At 50.9% G+C, this 16698-nt stretch overlaps 1 protein-coding gene and 1 pseudogene across 1 annotated transcript; both read right to left on the minus strand.

The window, feature by feature from the left end:
* Positions 1-4006: 4006 nt before the first annotated feature.
* LOC119334170 (putative wall-associated receptor kinase-like 16) lies at positions 4007-6485 on the minus strand. The gene is made up of 3 exons (XM_037606786.1): positions 5837-6485; positions 5163-5282; positions 4007-5096 (listed from the first exon to the last, which is right to left on the minus strand). The coding sequence occupies exons 1-3, from the start codon at positions 6483-6485 to the stop codon at positions 4156-4158; spliced, it is 1710 nt and encodes a 569-aa protein (XP_037462683.1). The 3' UTR covers positions 4007-4155.
* An 8621-nt stretch (positions 6486-15106) lies between these two features.
* Positions 15107-16262, minus strand: LOC119331374 (annotated as a pseudogene).
* Between the last annotated feature and the right edge of the window lie 436 nt (positions 16263-16698).

Here is a 16698-nt window from a genome sequence, read left to right on the forward strand (position 1 = left end):
TACCCCGTTGCATCAACCGCGGGTGCTTGGCTCCTCTTGCTAAGTTTAAGTCGAGGCTCCATTGGAACATGACTTGGATTGCAGTCCTCCATGCTACAGCTTTCAAGAATCTTCTTTGCATATGCCTCCTGGCATAGTGTGATTCCCTCCGGCTTTTGATGTACCTCGATCCCGAGATAGTAAGTCAAGAGCCCTAGATCACTCATCTTGAAAAGCTCCTTCATTTGTAGCTTGAATCTAACAATCTCCTCCTCATCTGCTCCAGTTATCAAGAGATCATCAACATAGATGCCCACTAGGAGACGATCCTTTCCTTTACCTCGCTTGTACATAGCATGCTCCAGTGGACGTTTCTCAAAACCAAGAGAAACTAGTGTATGATCAAGCTTGATGTTCAATAAGCGCCTTCCGCTTCGGTGCTTCTTCACAGTCATCTGGTGGACATGCAGCTAATTTTGGAGCACCTGGATCGCCCTTGAAAAGAAAGGCGGGTCCAAGAGCAGCAGCAAGAAGAAGGGAAAGCAGCGTTCGGCGAGAAAGAACTTCGCTGACTCGGACGACGACTCGGGTAATGAGGCTGCACCACCACCGAGGAGAAAGTTTGACATCAGGAAAGTGAGGTGTTATAATTGTGGCCTCCTCGGTCACTTCAAGGCTGACTGCGAAGAAGCACCGAAGCGGAAGGCACTTATTGCTCAGCAAGGAGATGATGGGGATATGATGCTGATGTGCGAGCTAGTGGACGAAGAGGATCCAGATGATCACGATCAGCTGGAGACAAGTCCGATGAGTACATCCGTATCGGAAGAACCAGGCGAAGTCGTGGCGCCAGAAGACCGTGACGCAAGGCGTGACGATGTGATCACATTAGAAGCAGGCGAAGAAGTGGCGCCAGAAGTCCGCAACACAATGCGTGATGGTGTGATCGTGCTAGAAACATGCAAAGTTGTGTCGTCAGAAGTCCACGATGCACTGCGTGACAATGTGGTCAAGCAAGAAGATGGCAAAGACGTGGCACCAGATGACCACGATCCGCGGCGAGATGCACTCGGGCCAGATCAACATGATGCGTACCCAGTGTCAAGTGGTGCAGCCAAAAGTGCAGGCGTCGCAAGCGGCGGGCACGTACCGAGAGACCAAGGCACGAGTGGTGACGCGCCAGGTTCATGCAGTACACGAGTGCATGCAGCCAAAGCGAGCACGCCTGATGGCGGCAGCAGCTGCGCGTCAAGTAGCGCTTGGCCGGATGCAGTGGCCGAGGTGTTTAGATGCGTGCCGCGAGACACACCGGGCAGCGCACGACCTAGTGGCTGCATGAGCGGCCAGGGAGCTTGGCGTGGCTGAGAGAAGCCTAGCACTAGGTTCTCCATCACGGAGCCCTTGCCACAGGCCAGAACAGCCAGAAGCAGCCGTGGCTCAACCTTTAGTAAGCCACATGACTGGAGGACCAGAAGGGCATGCACGTGAAACTTCTCCAATTTTTCTGGCTGGTTCATCCGGTGGACATGCAGCTAATTTTGGAGCACCTGGATCGCCAGAAATAGAAACTTTGGCATGTTCAAAAATAAGTGTGTCTTCTTCAGTAGCACGAGAACGACGCTTGGTGGATCTCTCTCCAGAGGAAGTGCTTCAAATAAATTCGATGAAGATGAAGTGTAAAGGTGAACGAAGTTTGCACATCGAGGAATTGAAATTTTTTGAAGTTGCAAATATGGAGGAGTGTTGGCGTCGTGCTATGGATGAAGAGTTGGGTTCGATCCAAGACAACAAAACATGGGAGCTTGTGGATCTTTCCAACAATGATAATGCCATAGAGCTCAAGTGGAAATTCAAGATCAAGAGAGATGTCGAAGAAAATTGTGTGAAACACAAAGCAAGGCTAGTAGCCAAAAGATACATGCAAGAGGAAGGTGTGGACTTCGAAGAAGTGTTCGTTCCCATTGCAAAGATGGAGTCGGTGAGATTACTCATCGCTCTCGCGGCTCATGAATCATGGAAAGTACATCACATGGATGTAAACTCCTCGTTTTTGAATGGCGAGATAGAAGGAGATGTGTATGTTAATCAACCACCGGGTTTCGTCAAAGAGGGAGAGGAGCGCAAGGTACTGAAGTTACGCAAAATCTTGTATGGGCTATGGCAAGGACCTCGAGAGTGGAACGTCAAGCTTGATCGGACATTGGTTTCTCTTGGATTTGAGAAAGCCCCACTAGAGCATGCAATGTACAAGAAAGGTAAAGGAAGGGATCGTCTACTGGTTGGCATCTACGTCGACGACCTATTGATTACCGGAGCAGATGAAGAGGTGATTGCAAAGTTCAAGCTATAGATGAAAGAGCTTTTCAAGATGGATGATCTAGGTCTTTTGAGCTACTACCCCGGGATAGAGGTACAACAAAAGACGGATGGGATCACATTATGCCAGGGGGCATACACAAGAAAGGTACTTGAAAACTATGGCATGAAAGATTGCAATCCAATTGACGCTCAAATGAAACCTCATCTTGAGCTGAATAAGAAGGGCGAAGCACCCGCAGTTGATGCAATAGAGTATATTGCAGCTGCAGCTGTGATGTGCGAAGGTGTGTGGCTAGGGTGGCTACACGGTGATCTCATGGATCGAGATCTGGAACAATGGTGCTCAATGTTGACAGTGAGTCTACAATTTTTTTACGCGAGGATCCAGTGCGGCATGATAGGAGCAAGGACATTGATACGATGTATCAGTACATGAAGGACGGCGTGGAAGAAGGAAAGATGGAGGTCAACTACAATCGCACTGATGATCAGCTGGCAGACATCCTAACCAAGGCTTTGGATCCAGAGAAGTTCTTGGAGATGCGAAAAAGGATCGGCGTCGGAGCTGTGACGTGACGGCGTCATGTTTTGGGGGGTGATTGTTGGAGTTAAACACGACTCAGTCCCCCTGTTAGCCGGTACGTGTTCAAGTTGGCTTGCATGCATGTATCCGAGTAGTACAAGACTTGGTCTCCGAATAGTATTGTCCTGGATAGCTAGGTGCTAGTACTAATAGTGTGTAATCAGCCATGTAACTTGTACCTTGGATTTGTGAAGTAATACAAATCAAACCAGGAGCGATACGCTCCTGTGGCAATCAGCCGAATCGTCTACGCGTACGTTATTACTAAGTAGCGCTGTAACGATCAAAGTCAAAGATCGTCCAGCAGGTTGTGTACGTGCGAGTCTTATCTCGGTGTTGCTAATTCATTGCTCGAAGGTTTAGCCAGCTTGGGGCAGAAACCAAGACAGTCAGCGTTGCTTCGCTTCATCGTCGTTCGTCGTCGGTCGTATCACCGTCGTCGGAAAGTACTCGGCGTCGAGTCTGGGCCAACACCTTAGCCGTCAGAAGTTGATGCTCTGGAAGTTCCAGACTGGAACAAAATACTGTCTTTATACCAGTGTTCCAAGATAACGCCCAGTGCGGTGAGTGGTTAGGGTGCAATTGCTCCCTAGTTCAAACACAAGGTTCTCTTGCATTCTCCGTTGGACTATGTACTCACATATGAAACCATTCACTTTGCAGAAGACCATCCTCGTTGCCTCTATAGCGCCTTTTGGTGTCGACTCTTGGATTGTGCTCTGATCGAGCAGGTCAGAAAATTGCTTCTCCCCATTGTGCTCTGCAGATTCTTCATGGTCTTGAGTATCCCTCATGGTTTTAGGGAGTACGGACAAGTACAGAAGCAACCAGGCAAATAGACCATGTAGACTCTCAAACGCTTGGTTGTTTTCGAGAACATGCATAAAATTATCACTAAAATATATTGCAAAATATGTTCGCAACAACGTAAGGGGTATCATCTAGTACTATAAACAAGTCAATCCTCCTCAAAAAAGAAAGAGCTAGTGAGCCGTTACTAATCATAAGACATAGAGGGGAAAAAACATAATGTATTAATCAATAAAACCCATCTAACAAAGTTCAGGCTGCACCATCTACATTACAATTCTTGAAAAAAAGGAATAAGTAGTCGGTGGTGGCAAGTTTACATGGCATTCTAACTACATCAACACAAGAAACAAAAGATCAAATGCCGTGAATGCCCATGGTGAGTGCAACTACGGCAAACTTGCATGTGATTAAGCAATGCTATTGAGGATACCTAGAAGGTATGGTCAGCTCTCCATACTGTATTATCTGGACGATCCCTCGTTGCTTCTTCCATCTATGGCCAGAGGAGAATTTGTCACAATACTATCTATCTCAGCTTCGTCAGCCAAACTGTGCTCCACTATTGGTCGAAGGCCTTCCAACGTCAACTCCACTTGCCTCATATCCGGACGGTCTTCTCCTCTTAGTTTTATGCATGCTATTGCAAGTGCAATGGATTCTCCAACTTCTTTGCCCCCCTCGTCTGTAACTTGTGGATCTAAAATATCTGACAAATTTCCCTCTTCAAACAAGGTGACAAAATGTGCAACTAGGCCCTCCCCATCGGAAGACAAGTATGAAGATGGTTTCTTCCTAGTCAGCAGTTCTACGAGCATGACACCATAGTTGTAGACATCACTTTTCTCTGTTAGCCGCCCCGTGTAGAAATACATAGGATCTAAATATCCTATTGTACCTTGAACCACTGTTGTTAACCCTGATTTCTCAACCGAAATGTATCTTGAAGCTCCAAAGTCTGCTACCTTTGCTGTTAGAGTGTCATCCAAAAGCACGTTAACTGACTTCACATCCCTATGAATGATGGGTACTAAAGCTGTTGAGTGAAGATAAGCTACAGATTTGGCGGTTTCAATTGCGATCCGTAGCCTATGTTCCCATGACAACGATCTTGGTCCATCGATGTGAAGATGATCATAAAGGGTTCCGTTGGATATGAATTCATAGACTAACATTGGTACTTCTGTTTCAAGGCAACAACCATAGAGCTTTACCACATTTCTATGGTTGATTTGTGATAGGATAGCAACCTCATTAATAAACTCATCAATCTCCTTGTTTGGTTTTTTGATGGCTACGACATGGAGGTCTGACAAAATACCTTTATAGACTATACCATGCCCTCCACCACCAAGCTCACGGGCTTTATCAAAATTGTTTGTTGCCTTCTCTAGCTCTTCTAAGGGTATAATCATTCTTTCAGCAATATCAGCTCTCTGTGATACCAATTGTTGTAGCAGTTGCCCACGATTTTGCTCAAAGAACTTCCGTTTCAACATGAGTGCCCTTCTATGTTTAACTTTTTTGGTGGCAAAGTGTCCAAGGAGAACACAAATAATGAGGCCCACTGCAGTGGCAAGGCCCACTACAACTCCTACACATGAATGTATACACATTAGTAACTAGTAGTCAATTTCTCCAACATATGTTCATGCGCACGTGAAAAGTAAATTAAATGACTTGCTTTGTACTAATAGAACATGGAATCTACTATTTTCTCCTCATATTTTGATCCAAACTTATATGACTAACAAAATGCTAGGACTTTTATGTTAAAAAATATATATTATTAGATTTGTATTCAAAAGGGGTTTGCCATGATATAATTTTTTGACATATAATTTATATTTCATTAAAAGTTAAATTTATGGACAAAATTTGACTCGAAACATGAGAGGGCCTAACAAACCCGGATGAAAGGAGGAAATATACAGGCTCACTCACCAAGAAACGAACTGAATCAATGAATAAAATAGAAGGTACTTCTACAACGTGTTGCTCACCTATAATTATGGTGTTGTTGCGGCCTGCACCTCGAGCTGGAGACGTAATATGAAATAAAAGAAGAAGTTAGATGTTCCTAAAAGAGAATGCGCGCACAATGAATTTAGTAATCCATCTAAAATTTGCGCGCGTTATGCTAACCTTTGCTTCCTTGGTCGTCGTTGGTGTAGGGATTGCCGTCATAGCCATCTTTGCAGTGGCATGTATAGCCTCTGTCCCCTTCCTTGCAGCGGCTGTGCTTCTTGCAGATATTGCCGGATGTATTACAGTTGGGTTTATCGGACATGACCTCCCACTGTAGAATGATGGGCACCTCCTGCACCTCAATGGCCGGTGGCTGCTTATGGACGGGGTCCAGCTTGCCGGAGAAACCCAGGTTATCGAACCACCCCTCCGTGGCGACAAACGCCAGCGCGGGCTGCGATGACTCGGCGAACCAGCTCTTCTCCACGAGGGGACGCATGCTCAATTGCTTGGGCATGCCGCCTGTTGAGTCCTGGGAGATGTGTGTCCGGCAGCAGCCCGTGCAGTGGCAATACTTGCCGTTGGTGCTCCGGCGCCGCCCTCGGCGGGTGATGTTGCTGACTTCGGGCTCTTCACCGAAGTCCATGGTGCATAAGGACATGCATCTGCCAAGTATGTCCTGGTTGTTGTCGCAGCGGTGCCCGAGCATCACCACCTGCACATCACACCCCGTGAGGATCAGCTCGTTGCTGGCCGAGAGCGAGTAGGGCGCCTCGCCGGCACTTGGGATGCCTTGGTCCCGGAAAACAAAGGTGTAACGATCCATGTCCGAGTTGTTTAGGAAAGCTCCGGGGTAGACAACTGTCACACCAGCCACGGTGTGACTGTCAAGCAGGCCCTAGCGTGTAGGAGAAAGTGTGGTAGCTGACCGGTGGGTCATAGGGTCAGGAGTGCGTGTGTGAGCTGGCCACGGGCCAGGCGTGTCTGTACTTAACCCTGAAGGCGATCCTGAGATCGACAGGCTGTATGAAATGGACTGATTGACTCATCCTCTTTCTCTCGTTCCTCACCCTCTTCTCCAAGTACCCCACCTACCTCGCTGATCCCCTCTCCAGGCCTACTCCAATCCTCTCGATCTGGACAGGGGTGTTACAGTTGGTCTCAGAGCCATCAATTCATCCGGGAAATTTTTCTCCGCTGCTCTCAAACTCTCTTGACCTTGATCTGTAAAATCCAACCGCCGCGGGTGTGGACTTGCCTCGGCGAGACCACCCAAAATCCCCGGCGGGGTTAGATCGGTTCGAAGCGAGAGCGACGGCGCCGTCGAAGCCCTCCGCGCAGACCCGGCAGCTCCTATCCGCCATGGACGACAACACCAGCACCCTTAAGTCCCTCCTGGAATCGATCGTCACGCGCCTCGACGAACAGAAACTCGACAGCGACAAACGGCTCGAGGCCTAGGTCGCCTTCAACACCCAGGTATTCCAGGATCTGCGCAACCTCAGCAAACAGATCGACCTTATGCAGGCTGATGTCGACGAAGCACGCAAGTCCATGGAGCGCTCCCCGTCTCTGCGCGGATCCGGCGCGGTTTTCAACCTGCCGCCACTGCGTCCCGCGCCTGCGCCGCATCACCAAGGCCCACCGCCTTCTCCTCGTCTGGCCGACGAGCGCCCACCCCTGTTGGTTCAACCACCCGTGCCCGCGCCAGCCGTCACCCAGGCACACATGGGGGTGATGGCACCTCATCCCCAACAGCAGCCAGACTTCAACCACCATCCTCGGCAAGCCTGCGACACCTACATCAAGCCACCGAAACATGACTTCCCTCGTTTCGATGGCAGTGCACCTTATCTCTGGTTGGACCGTTGTGGTGCTTACTTCGATCTATACAGAGTGCCTGCACACAGCTGGGTGACCACGGCTACCTTGTACATTGAAGGGCAGGCGGCACACTGGCTTCAGGCATTTCGCCAAGTCCACCAAGGGTTGACGTGGGAAGCCTTTTGCGCAGCGATTACAGAGGAGTTTGGTGTCAATGAATTCGAGCTCGAGATGCACAAATTACTTCAGTTGCGCCAGAACAGCACTATGGCAGAGTACAGGCAGATGTTTGACACCCACATGTACCATCTCTTGGCACTGGATCCATCTTTGAGTCCCAAATTTTTCATCACCCAGTTCCTTCTGGGGCTCAAGGACGAGATTCGAGGGGCTGTCCGTCTCCAGTCACCCACCAGTATCACCCGGGCATCCATTTTGGCTCGAATTCAGGAGGAAGAGTTGGGTATGCCGAGAGCGCGCCCACGCCCAACACCTGCAGGCCGACCACCGCCACTCCCAGTTCCTGCACCACCACGCCCGGTACCCACGGCACGGCCCCAGGGCGATGAGTTTGCTCGGGAACGTCAGCTCAAGGACTTCCGGCGCGCAAATGGACTGTGTTTCAAATGCGGTGACCGCTACTCCAGGGAGCATCGATGCAACACTCAGGCCCAGCTTCTCACAATTCAAGTGGGCAACTATGGGGAACTCCTCTCCGATGATGCCATCCATGCATTGGAACTCCTGGACGAACCAGTGGCTGCTGCACCACAGCCGGAGTGTTGCATGCTCTCAGCGCACGCTCCGGACGGTTCCGACGCCCCCACCACCATCCGTCTTCGTGCTCTAGTGGGTAATCAAGTAATGTTGCTGCTGCTCGACTCTAGGAGCACACACAGTTTTGTGAACAAGGCATTCGTGGAACGAGTGGGCGCCGTTACTCAGGAAATGCCAGCCGTGGAAGTGCAGGTAGCAAATGGGGATCGCCTGATCAGCTCTCGCCTAGTCCCAGATCTCAAATGGGGGATGCAGGGGCACACCTTTTCGACGCCAATGCGCGAGCTGGAAATAGGGGCCTACGACGGAATTTTGGGCATGGACTGGCTTGCCCAATACAATCCAATGATGTGTCACTGGCAGGAAAAGCATGTCACCTTCGTCCACGACGGAGAGCAAGTCACTTTACAGGGGGTTCGTCCCAAAGAGCAACCAACTATTACAGCCATTGAGCTTGAAGAGTTGAGCAAGATTATTGTAGGCAACGATGTGTGGGCTATGGCTCTGATGGACGCGCGCCCAGCTAAGGTCAAGTGACGCACACCCTCGTTGACACCGATCAGTGACCTACTCGACGAGTTCGCCGACGTCTTTGCCGCGCCCAAGGGACTACCACCGCACGTCAATACGACCACGCCGTCACCCTGGTGGACGGCGCGCCCCCCGCAAACACGCGGCCGTACCGGTACTCGCCGGTGCAAAAGGATGAGATTGAGAAGCAGGTTCGTGAGATGCTGGACTCGGGGGTGATCACGCACAGTGTCAGCCCCTATGCGGCACCGGTCCTCCTCGTCAAAGAGAAGGACGGTACGTGGCGCTTCTGTGTAGACTACCGGCGGCTCAACAACAGCACCATCAAGAACAAATTTCCGTTGCCGATCGTGGACGAGTTACTCGATGAACTGGCAGGTGCCGCATATTTCTCCAAGCTGGATCTCCGCTCTGGTTATCATCAAATACGGATGCTGGAGGCAGATGAAGCCAAGACAGCGTTCAAGACTCACCATGGCCATTTCCAATTTCGTGTCATGCCATTTGGGCTGACCAAGGCCCCGGCAACCTTCCAGTGCCTCATGAATGCGATCTTCGAAGCACACATACGCAAGTTTGTGATCATCTTCCTCGACGACATCCTGGTTTTCAGTGAGACACTAGAGGAGCATGTGCAACATCTGCGAATAGTCCTGGAGATTCTTCAGGAGCATCAATTATACGCCAAGCTTTCCAAATGCTCGTTTGCTCAGGATCACATTGATTACCTTGGGCATGTCATCTCCAAGGATGGGGTGGCAACGGACATCGACAAGACAGAAGCCATGATGAACTGGCCCACACCAACAAACGCTACCGAGCTCCGAGAATTCTTGGGTCTCACGGGCTATTATCGCAAATTCGTCCCACACTATGGGATAATTGCCAAGCCTCTGACCCAGCAGCTCACTAAGAAGGGGTTTCAGTGGACAGAGCAGGCGCAACTCGCGTTTGACACCCTCAAGCAGGCCATGGTGACCACACCCGTTCTTGCTCTGCCCAACTTCGACAAGCCGTTCTCGATCGAGACTGACGCCTGCGACACGGGCATCGGTGCCGTTCTTGTTCAAGAAGGCCATCCAATTGCCTACTACAGCAAAGCTTTAGGCATCAAGAACCAGAAATTGTCGACATATGAAAAGGAGTTCCTCGCTGTCATGATGGCAGTGGACAAATGGCGCTCGTACCTCCAACGGGGCCCCTTTAACATTCTCACAGATCACAAGAGTTTGTGCACATTGGGAGATCAACAACTAGAAACAGATGTACAACGCCGGGCAATGTCCAAATTGGTTGGCTTGCAGTTCCGCTTCCAATACAAGCACGGCGTTGACAACAGCGCGGCTGATGCCTTGTCCCGCGTCGGCACACACTTTGAGGCGGCCGCTCTCTCTCTCGGTCAATCAGCTTGGGTACAGGAAGTGGCAAATTCTTACGAGACAGACCAAGACGCTCAAGACTTGCTGCAACAACTTGCCCTGCACAGCCCGGATGATGATGGATTCGAGCTGTACCATGGACTGATTCGCCACCATGGGCGCCTCTGGATTGGCAACAACACCGCCCTGCGCACTAAGCTGATCAGTGCTATGCACGATAGTGCAGTGGGCGGTCACTCTGGTGCATCCGCAACTTACCACCGCATCAAGAAATGCTTTGCGTGGAAGGCTTGAAAACGGCAGTGGAGGAATACGTGCGCCAGTGCACTGTCTGCCAGCAAGCGAAACATGAACTTCAGAAACCTGCTAGCAAATTGGCACCTTTACCCATCCCAACAGCACCTTGGCAAGATCTCACGATGGATTTCGTTGAAGGGCTTCCCAAGTCGGAGGGCTATGATGCGATTATGGTGGTCGTGGATCGCTTACGAAGTTCGCGCATTTCGTGCCGCTCCGTCACCCCTTCACAGCGGCGCAGGTGGCCAAAGCCTTTTGGGACAACATAGTTAAACCTCATGGGGTGCCGGCCTCAATTGTGTCTGATAGAGACAAGGTCTTCACCAGCGCTCTCTGGCGCGAGCTGCTCGCTGGCGCAGGTACTAAGTTGCTGTACTCAACTGCCTACCACCCTCAGACGGACGGGCAGAGTGAACGCGTCAACCAGTGCATGGAAATGTACTTACGGTGTGGGGTTCACGACACACCGCGACAATGGCGCAAATGGCTCCCCTCAGCAGAATTTTGGTACGACTCTTCATATCATGCCTCTTTGCGTTGTTCTCCTTTCAAAGCACTATATGGGGTGGAAGCTAATATGGGCAGCATGGGAGCTTGGCGACATACCCCTCCCATCATGCGAGACGGCGAGGAATGGGACTGGGCAGTGCATACAGACAACCTGCGGGCGCAGCTAGAACGCGCCCAGAAGAGGTTCAAGAAATATGCAGACATCAACAGGACTGAACGTTCCTTTCAGATTGGCGAGCAAGTGCTTCTAAAACTGCAGCCTCATGTTCAGAAATCGGTGGCGAGCAGGCCTTGTGCAAAATTGGCCTACAAGTTCTTTGGCCCCTTCAAGATCTTGGACAAGATTGGGAACCTGGCATACAGGCTGGACTTGCCCCAAGACAGCCGCATACATCCAGTCTTCCATATATCCCAGCTGAAACCATTCACTCCAAACTACTCGCCAGTGTTCTCTGAACTTCCCAGCACAGGGGATCTGACGACAGTGGATACTACACCTGTGGCTATCTTGGACAGGCGGATGATGAAACGAGGCAATGCTTCCGTGGTTCAGCTCCATGTGCAGTGGGACAAACCAGCAACAACGACGACATGGGAGGATTACGATGTTCTCCGTCGACGCTTTCCGGCTGCTCCAATCTGGAACCATCAAGACTCGAGCGAGGACGCACGTTCTGAAGACAGGGAGAGTGTCACACCAGCCACGGTGTGACTGTCAAGCAGGCCCTAGCGTGTAGGAGAAAGTGTGGTAGCTGACCGGTGGGTAACAGGGTCAGGAGTGCGTGTGTGAGTTGGCCACGGGCCAGGCGTGTCTGTACTTAACCCTGAAGGCGATCCTGAGATCGACAGGCTGTATGAAATGGACTGATTGACTCATCCTCTTTCTCTCGTTCCTCACCCTCTTCTCCAAGTATCCCACCTACCTCGCTGATCCCCTCTCCAGGCCTACTCCGATCCTCTTGATCTGGACAGGGGTGTTACAACAACTCCCACGATGGCGTTGTCTAGGTTGATCTTCTCGACGCGGAGCTGGCCGCCGTCACCCAGGAGCAGTTGTGGCAGGTTCTTGGTTTTGTCGCAGGTGAGATTGAACCCAGGATGATAGCAACTGGCAGGGTCCGTGCCTTGGATGCCGAACGGGAATGGCACATGGACGTCACCGCAATACCTTGTACAGTTTCCTGTTTTAACAGTCACACCTTTTCAGATTGCAAACAAATAACTGCGCATATTAACCTATTTTTATTAGAGCTCTTTTATGGTACCCGGGGACAAATATTGGCCATCCATTTTGTGAAATCTAATGGTGGCGACCGATCTATACTGCTGCAATTTGGCAATAGAATGGCCAGCGGTATAACTTGCACTGCTTCGTTCCCTTCCTCCAGTATACAAGTCCTGAGGGCATTTTGGGAAGTAAAATGCTTCAGTTTCAGCACACCCGCCGGCCCGCCCTCGCCCTCCCATTTCGCTCCCCACCGCGCCCACGTGAGTTCAAGCCGCCGCCGGCATGCGCCTGGCCATCTATGGCGAATCAGGATGACTGCAACGCCCCGCTGCTCTTTCCCGTCCCTCCACCCTCCTCCTTTTCCTCATACCGCTAGGTGCTAAAGGAGGACCCGCCACGCCGACACCGCTGCTCCACCGCGAGGCCGCGACTAGTCTTTCCTCATCTTCGTATATACAGGCGCCCCGCTGCTCTCCCCCGTCCCTGGAGGCGCCCTGCGTCGGAGCTTTGCGCTCGTCTACTCCATCGACCTGCCCTCCAGCAGTGCGCGCCGCATCACCCCTTCTCGGCCGCGTCGACCCGCCTTCTCGCCCTCCATGGACTGGACCACCGTGGCAAGGACGTCTGGGCCGGCAAGGTGGAGCACCTCGAAACTGATGGTGACGCCTTCCAGACATGCGATGCCTCCCGGCGCACGCTGCTTGTCCGCGACGGCGGCCGGCAGGGCCGGCAGGCGAGACCATGGTGTCTGGCTGCCACGGCATGCCTTGTAGGATTGCGCTGACCGCAGAAAGCGGCGAGGCTCCGGGGCTCCTCGCGTGCAGGAGGCGGGAACAGTCACTGCGGGGCTGTGGCGCGTGCACTGCGGCTGTTGCTGCGGCCTGTGGGCATGGACTGCGGATGGGCGGGCGCGTGGGTGGGTGTGTGCGTCTGGATCGAACGACCTCCAGGGACTCGTCCATGGCGGACAGGGCGCTATGGTGGATGAAAACGACGGGAAAAATGAGGCGGGGATGAGCGGCAGCTCACTACGGGCTCTATAGACGCGACGAGATGGCCGGGGACATAGACGAGACGGCAAGGGAGCACGCTAATGTCGGCGGCGGTCCTCGGGTGTGCGGCGAAGAAGACGAGCTAGAGTCGAAGGTCATGGTGGACGACCACTCGGGGGACGACTCCATCCAGGCTCCAGCTACAGGAGCAGGAGATGGAAGGAGACCGTAGATGAGTCGTGGGACAACAAATCGATTTCCGGTTGCCATTATCTGCCGACTGGCGACGTAGCTAAGGTTCAACGACAACAAATCTATGTCTATCCTACCCTCAGAAAATGAGTGGTTAGATTTTAATATACCGCTCCGTCCACTGTCAGCGGTATAGGGTACCATAAAAACTCTCTTTTATTAACGGTCAATGGAGATGCTTATTTTTTGTTGAGAGCTGAAGTGTTTGCTTACGTGCGTGGGTACGATCGGCGCCGCATCCACCGGGCATGGCAGCGTTGCCGTGTTGTCCTGGAGGGCACTGGCACACGGCATTTCCTTTGATGATGGTGCAATTACCGTAGCACCCCAAGCACTTGGAAACTGTATGCAAGTTATGTAATTAGCTAGCGGGCTATGAAAATGTGAGTACAAATTTAAAAGGGTGTGCCTAGATCTCAATCAGCTAACATCAGCGTATAATGTATGTTTTCTTTTTCTACATGTGGCCGACGAGGGATGTTCAACTCTAGTTGCATGTGGACGATGATGAATTGTGGGTACCCAATGTGTGTGTAACTGTACTTGCACCTGGATGACGGACATGCAACTGTGCTAGGTCGGTGTGCGTGCAGTTATAGTTGCGCGCGAGTGGCAGACATGCAATTGTGGATGATCGACGTGTGTGCTAGAGTGGGCGGTGAAGCGTGCAATTTCACTAGGCCGTCAACTCGGACAAGGAACATGCAATTGCGCCCGGACGGGCTCTAGTGGGTCACATCTACTTGCACTACGCCTATGGGCGTGTGTAACTGTACTTGTGTGCTGCTGAACGTGTGTGCAACTCTAACTGTGTGCGGCCAAGTAGATATGGTCCGCCCGATCCCCTGCTTCAATGATGTTTAAAGTATGTCATTGATGTTGTTTTGTTTTCCTGGCCAGCAGTTAGTGTGGTCTATGTAGTTACGTTTTAATATTTTGATTAACTAGAGATAGTTCCCCGCACGCTTACTGCAAGTATAGTTAGCAGTTATTTCAATGAGATTTTATCGTATGAAACATTAGCATTTGGTTTCACGATATGGTAATTGAAACGAAAACTGATACTACAATTTATTGTATTTTATTATTGCTAGTTATAGAATATCTATTGAATATGAGTAACATGCATGGTGCATGTGAAGGTTGGTCTTCTTTCATGCATGGTGGCATGATGATGTCTTCACATAGTTGCACGTTGAGAGAATTAGAGTTAATGGAGATCAATTATTTAGGTATATAGGTAAAATCAATTACGTTTCAGCCATAGAACCTTTTTGCTGGTTATATTTTGAACTTTTGTCTGCTCCAGTGATTATAGTCATCGCTAGGTGCTTCGTGAACTTAGCTGTAATTTATGTTACCTCTGATGCTCTTTATACTGTCGTGATTAATTATGAATAAATCAGAAGTTTCTCTCATAAAAAAATATTTTTGTATGCTTGGGAATATTATGTGATTTTAATTAACCTGTAAGCTCTTTAACATTTTTAGTGTAATTTCTATTTCTTGCATAGCCCATATACTGACTTCTTATAGACTTGTAGTTATATAAGTTACGTTGTATATTAATTGTACTTTTGGTTGAGAACAAACTATAAGATCAGTGTTTTTGTTTACCATCTTTTACAGTTCAAATGTAGATGGGTTACAGTGTTTACTACTTGTATTTCTGGTTGAAGTACTGTTGCAATTTTCCTGCAAAAAAAAAGTGCTGTTGCAATTGTTGGCATGTTTGCCAGGAGTTCTGTTCTTTACATGCCAAGTGGGATTTCTTTTCATTTGTTGCCCATTTACTTTGTAATTTAGTTGGCTTACAGCTGCGAAATTTCAATTGGCTGTAAAATTTGAATGAAGCAGAATTCATTTTCAACAAGAAATAGACAATGTGAGTAACTAACCTTGGCAGCCGTCGGGGACGTAGGGGTTACCTTCGTACCCAGATTTGCACTCGCATATATATGTCCCCCCTGACGGTGTAGAGCAGTCGCTGTGGTTGCTCTTGCATGGATTGTTAGCGCAGTCGCCGCTGAGGTAGTAGTCCAGAAGAACGGGAGCATCCAGCGTGGTAGCATTCGTGGAGTTGGAGAGCCAGTAGTCGAACCAGCCTTCCAAGGCGACGAACGCATGGGCGGGGGCTCGCGCCTTGTCCGCGCTCACGTCTCGACCGAACCAGCTGAGCTTCACGTCGTACCATACTTCCGCCGCTAGTCCGTCCTCAACCTGGTAGTAGTACCTGGCGATGGGTGAACGGCAGCAGCCGCCGGAACCGGAGCAACCCCGGCTGAACCGGGTGGCGGCGCTGTCGCTGGCGCCGCAGAATGAGAAGCAGCCGCTTACCGTGGCGGTGGCGTTGCCCTTCATCTTCCCCAGCAGCGTCGACTGCACGTTGCAGCCGGTTAGGACGAGCTCGTTGCGGCTGGACAGCCTGAAGGCCCCCCTCAGCCTCAGGATTAGGTCGTCGGACCCAGTGGTGCTCAAGTGGACGGTGTGGAATACCACCATCATGGAGGACTCGATGTCGATGCCATCGACCCGGAGATACAGGTCTTTGCCGACGCCTGCTCCCGAGACGGGGAGAAGCAGGCGCGGGGTGTCGTGGGTGCGGTCGCAGGTGAGGTTGAACCCCGGCTGGTGCAGGAAGCAGCCGGGGTCCGGGCCAATGCCGAACGGGTACGGCACCTCCGAGTCGCCGCACGACGTCTCACAGCCGGGCATCCCGATCCTCGGAGTCGGACTCATCGGGTCAGCCGCGCTGCTGCTCCGGCAGCCAGCAAAAATAGGAGCACTACTACTATCATTACTACTGACGCCATCACACATACCCTAATATCTCTCTAGCTGGTTGAGCGACTGCCGGCGGCTAGCTCCTCCAAGCTTATCTAGCTAGTCATCGATCTCATTCTCGATCTCACCTACCATCACGCAGTCGTTCATCAAATTAAAACCCTTGTCCGTCCTCCAGCTTTACATCACATGCATGTTCGCTTAAACTATACTGTATGATTCCCCTAACGCCAGCTTTCTTGCTAACTTTATTGAGCACTGGCGTAGCTCCCTCCCTATCTATATGAGATATGCACAGCCGGTAAGATTCCCCCAGCGCACGCGGCACGCCGGCCGGAGATAGCGAGCCCCCCTCCCCCTCCCCGAAGAAATAGAAAATGGTTCATCCCGTTCAGATCCGATCACGGTCGCACACGGTAACTAAACAAAGCAGCCAACGTATAGACGGTTGTACACGTCAAAACA

The sequence above is a fragment of the Triticum dicoccoides genome, chromosome 7A (assembly GCF_002162155.2).
Source record: "Triticum dicoccoides isolate Atlit2015 ecotype Zavitan chromosome 7A, WEW_v2.0, whole genome shotgun sequence".
NCBI lineage: Eukaryota > Viridiplantae > Streptophyta > Magnoliopsida > Poales > Poaceae > Triticum > Triticum dicoccoides.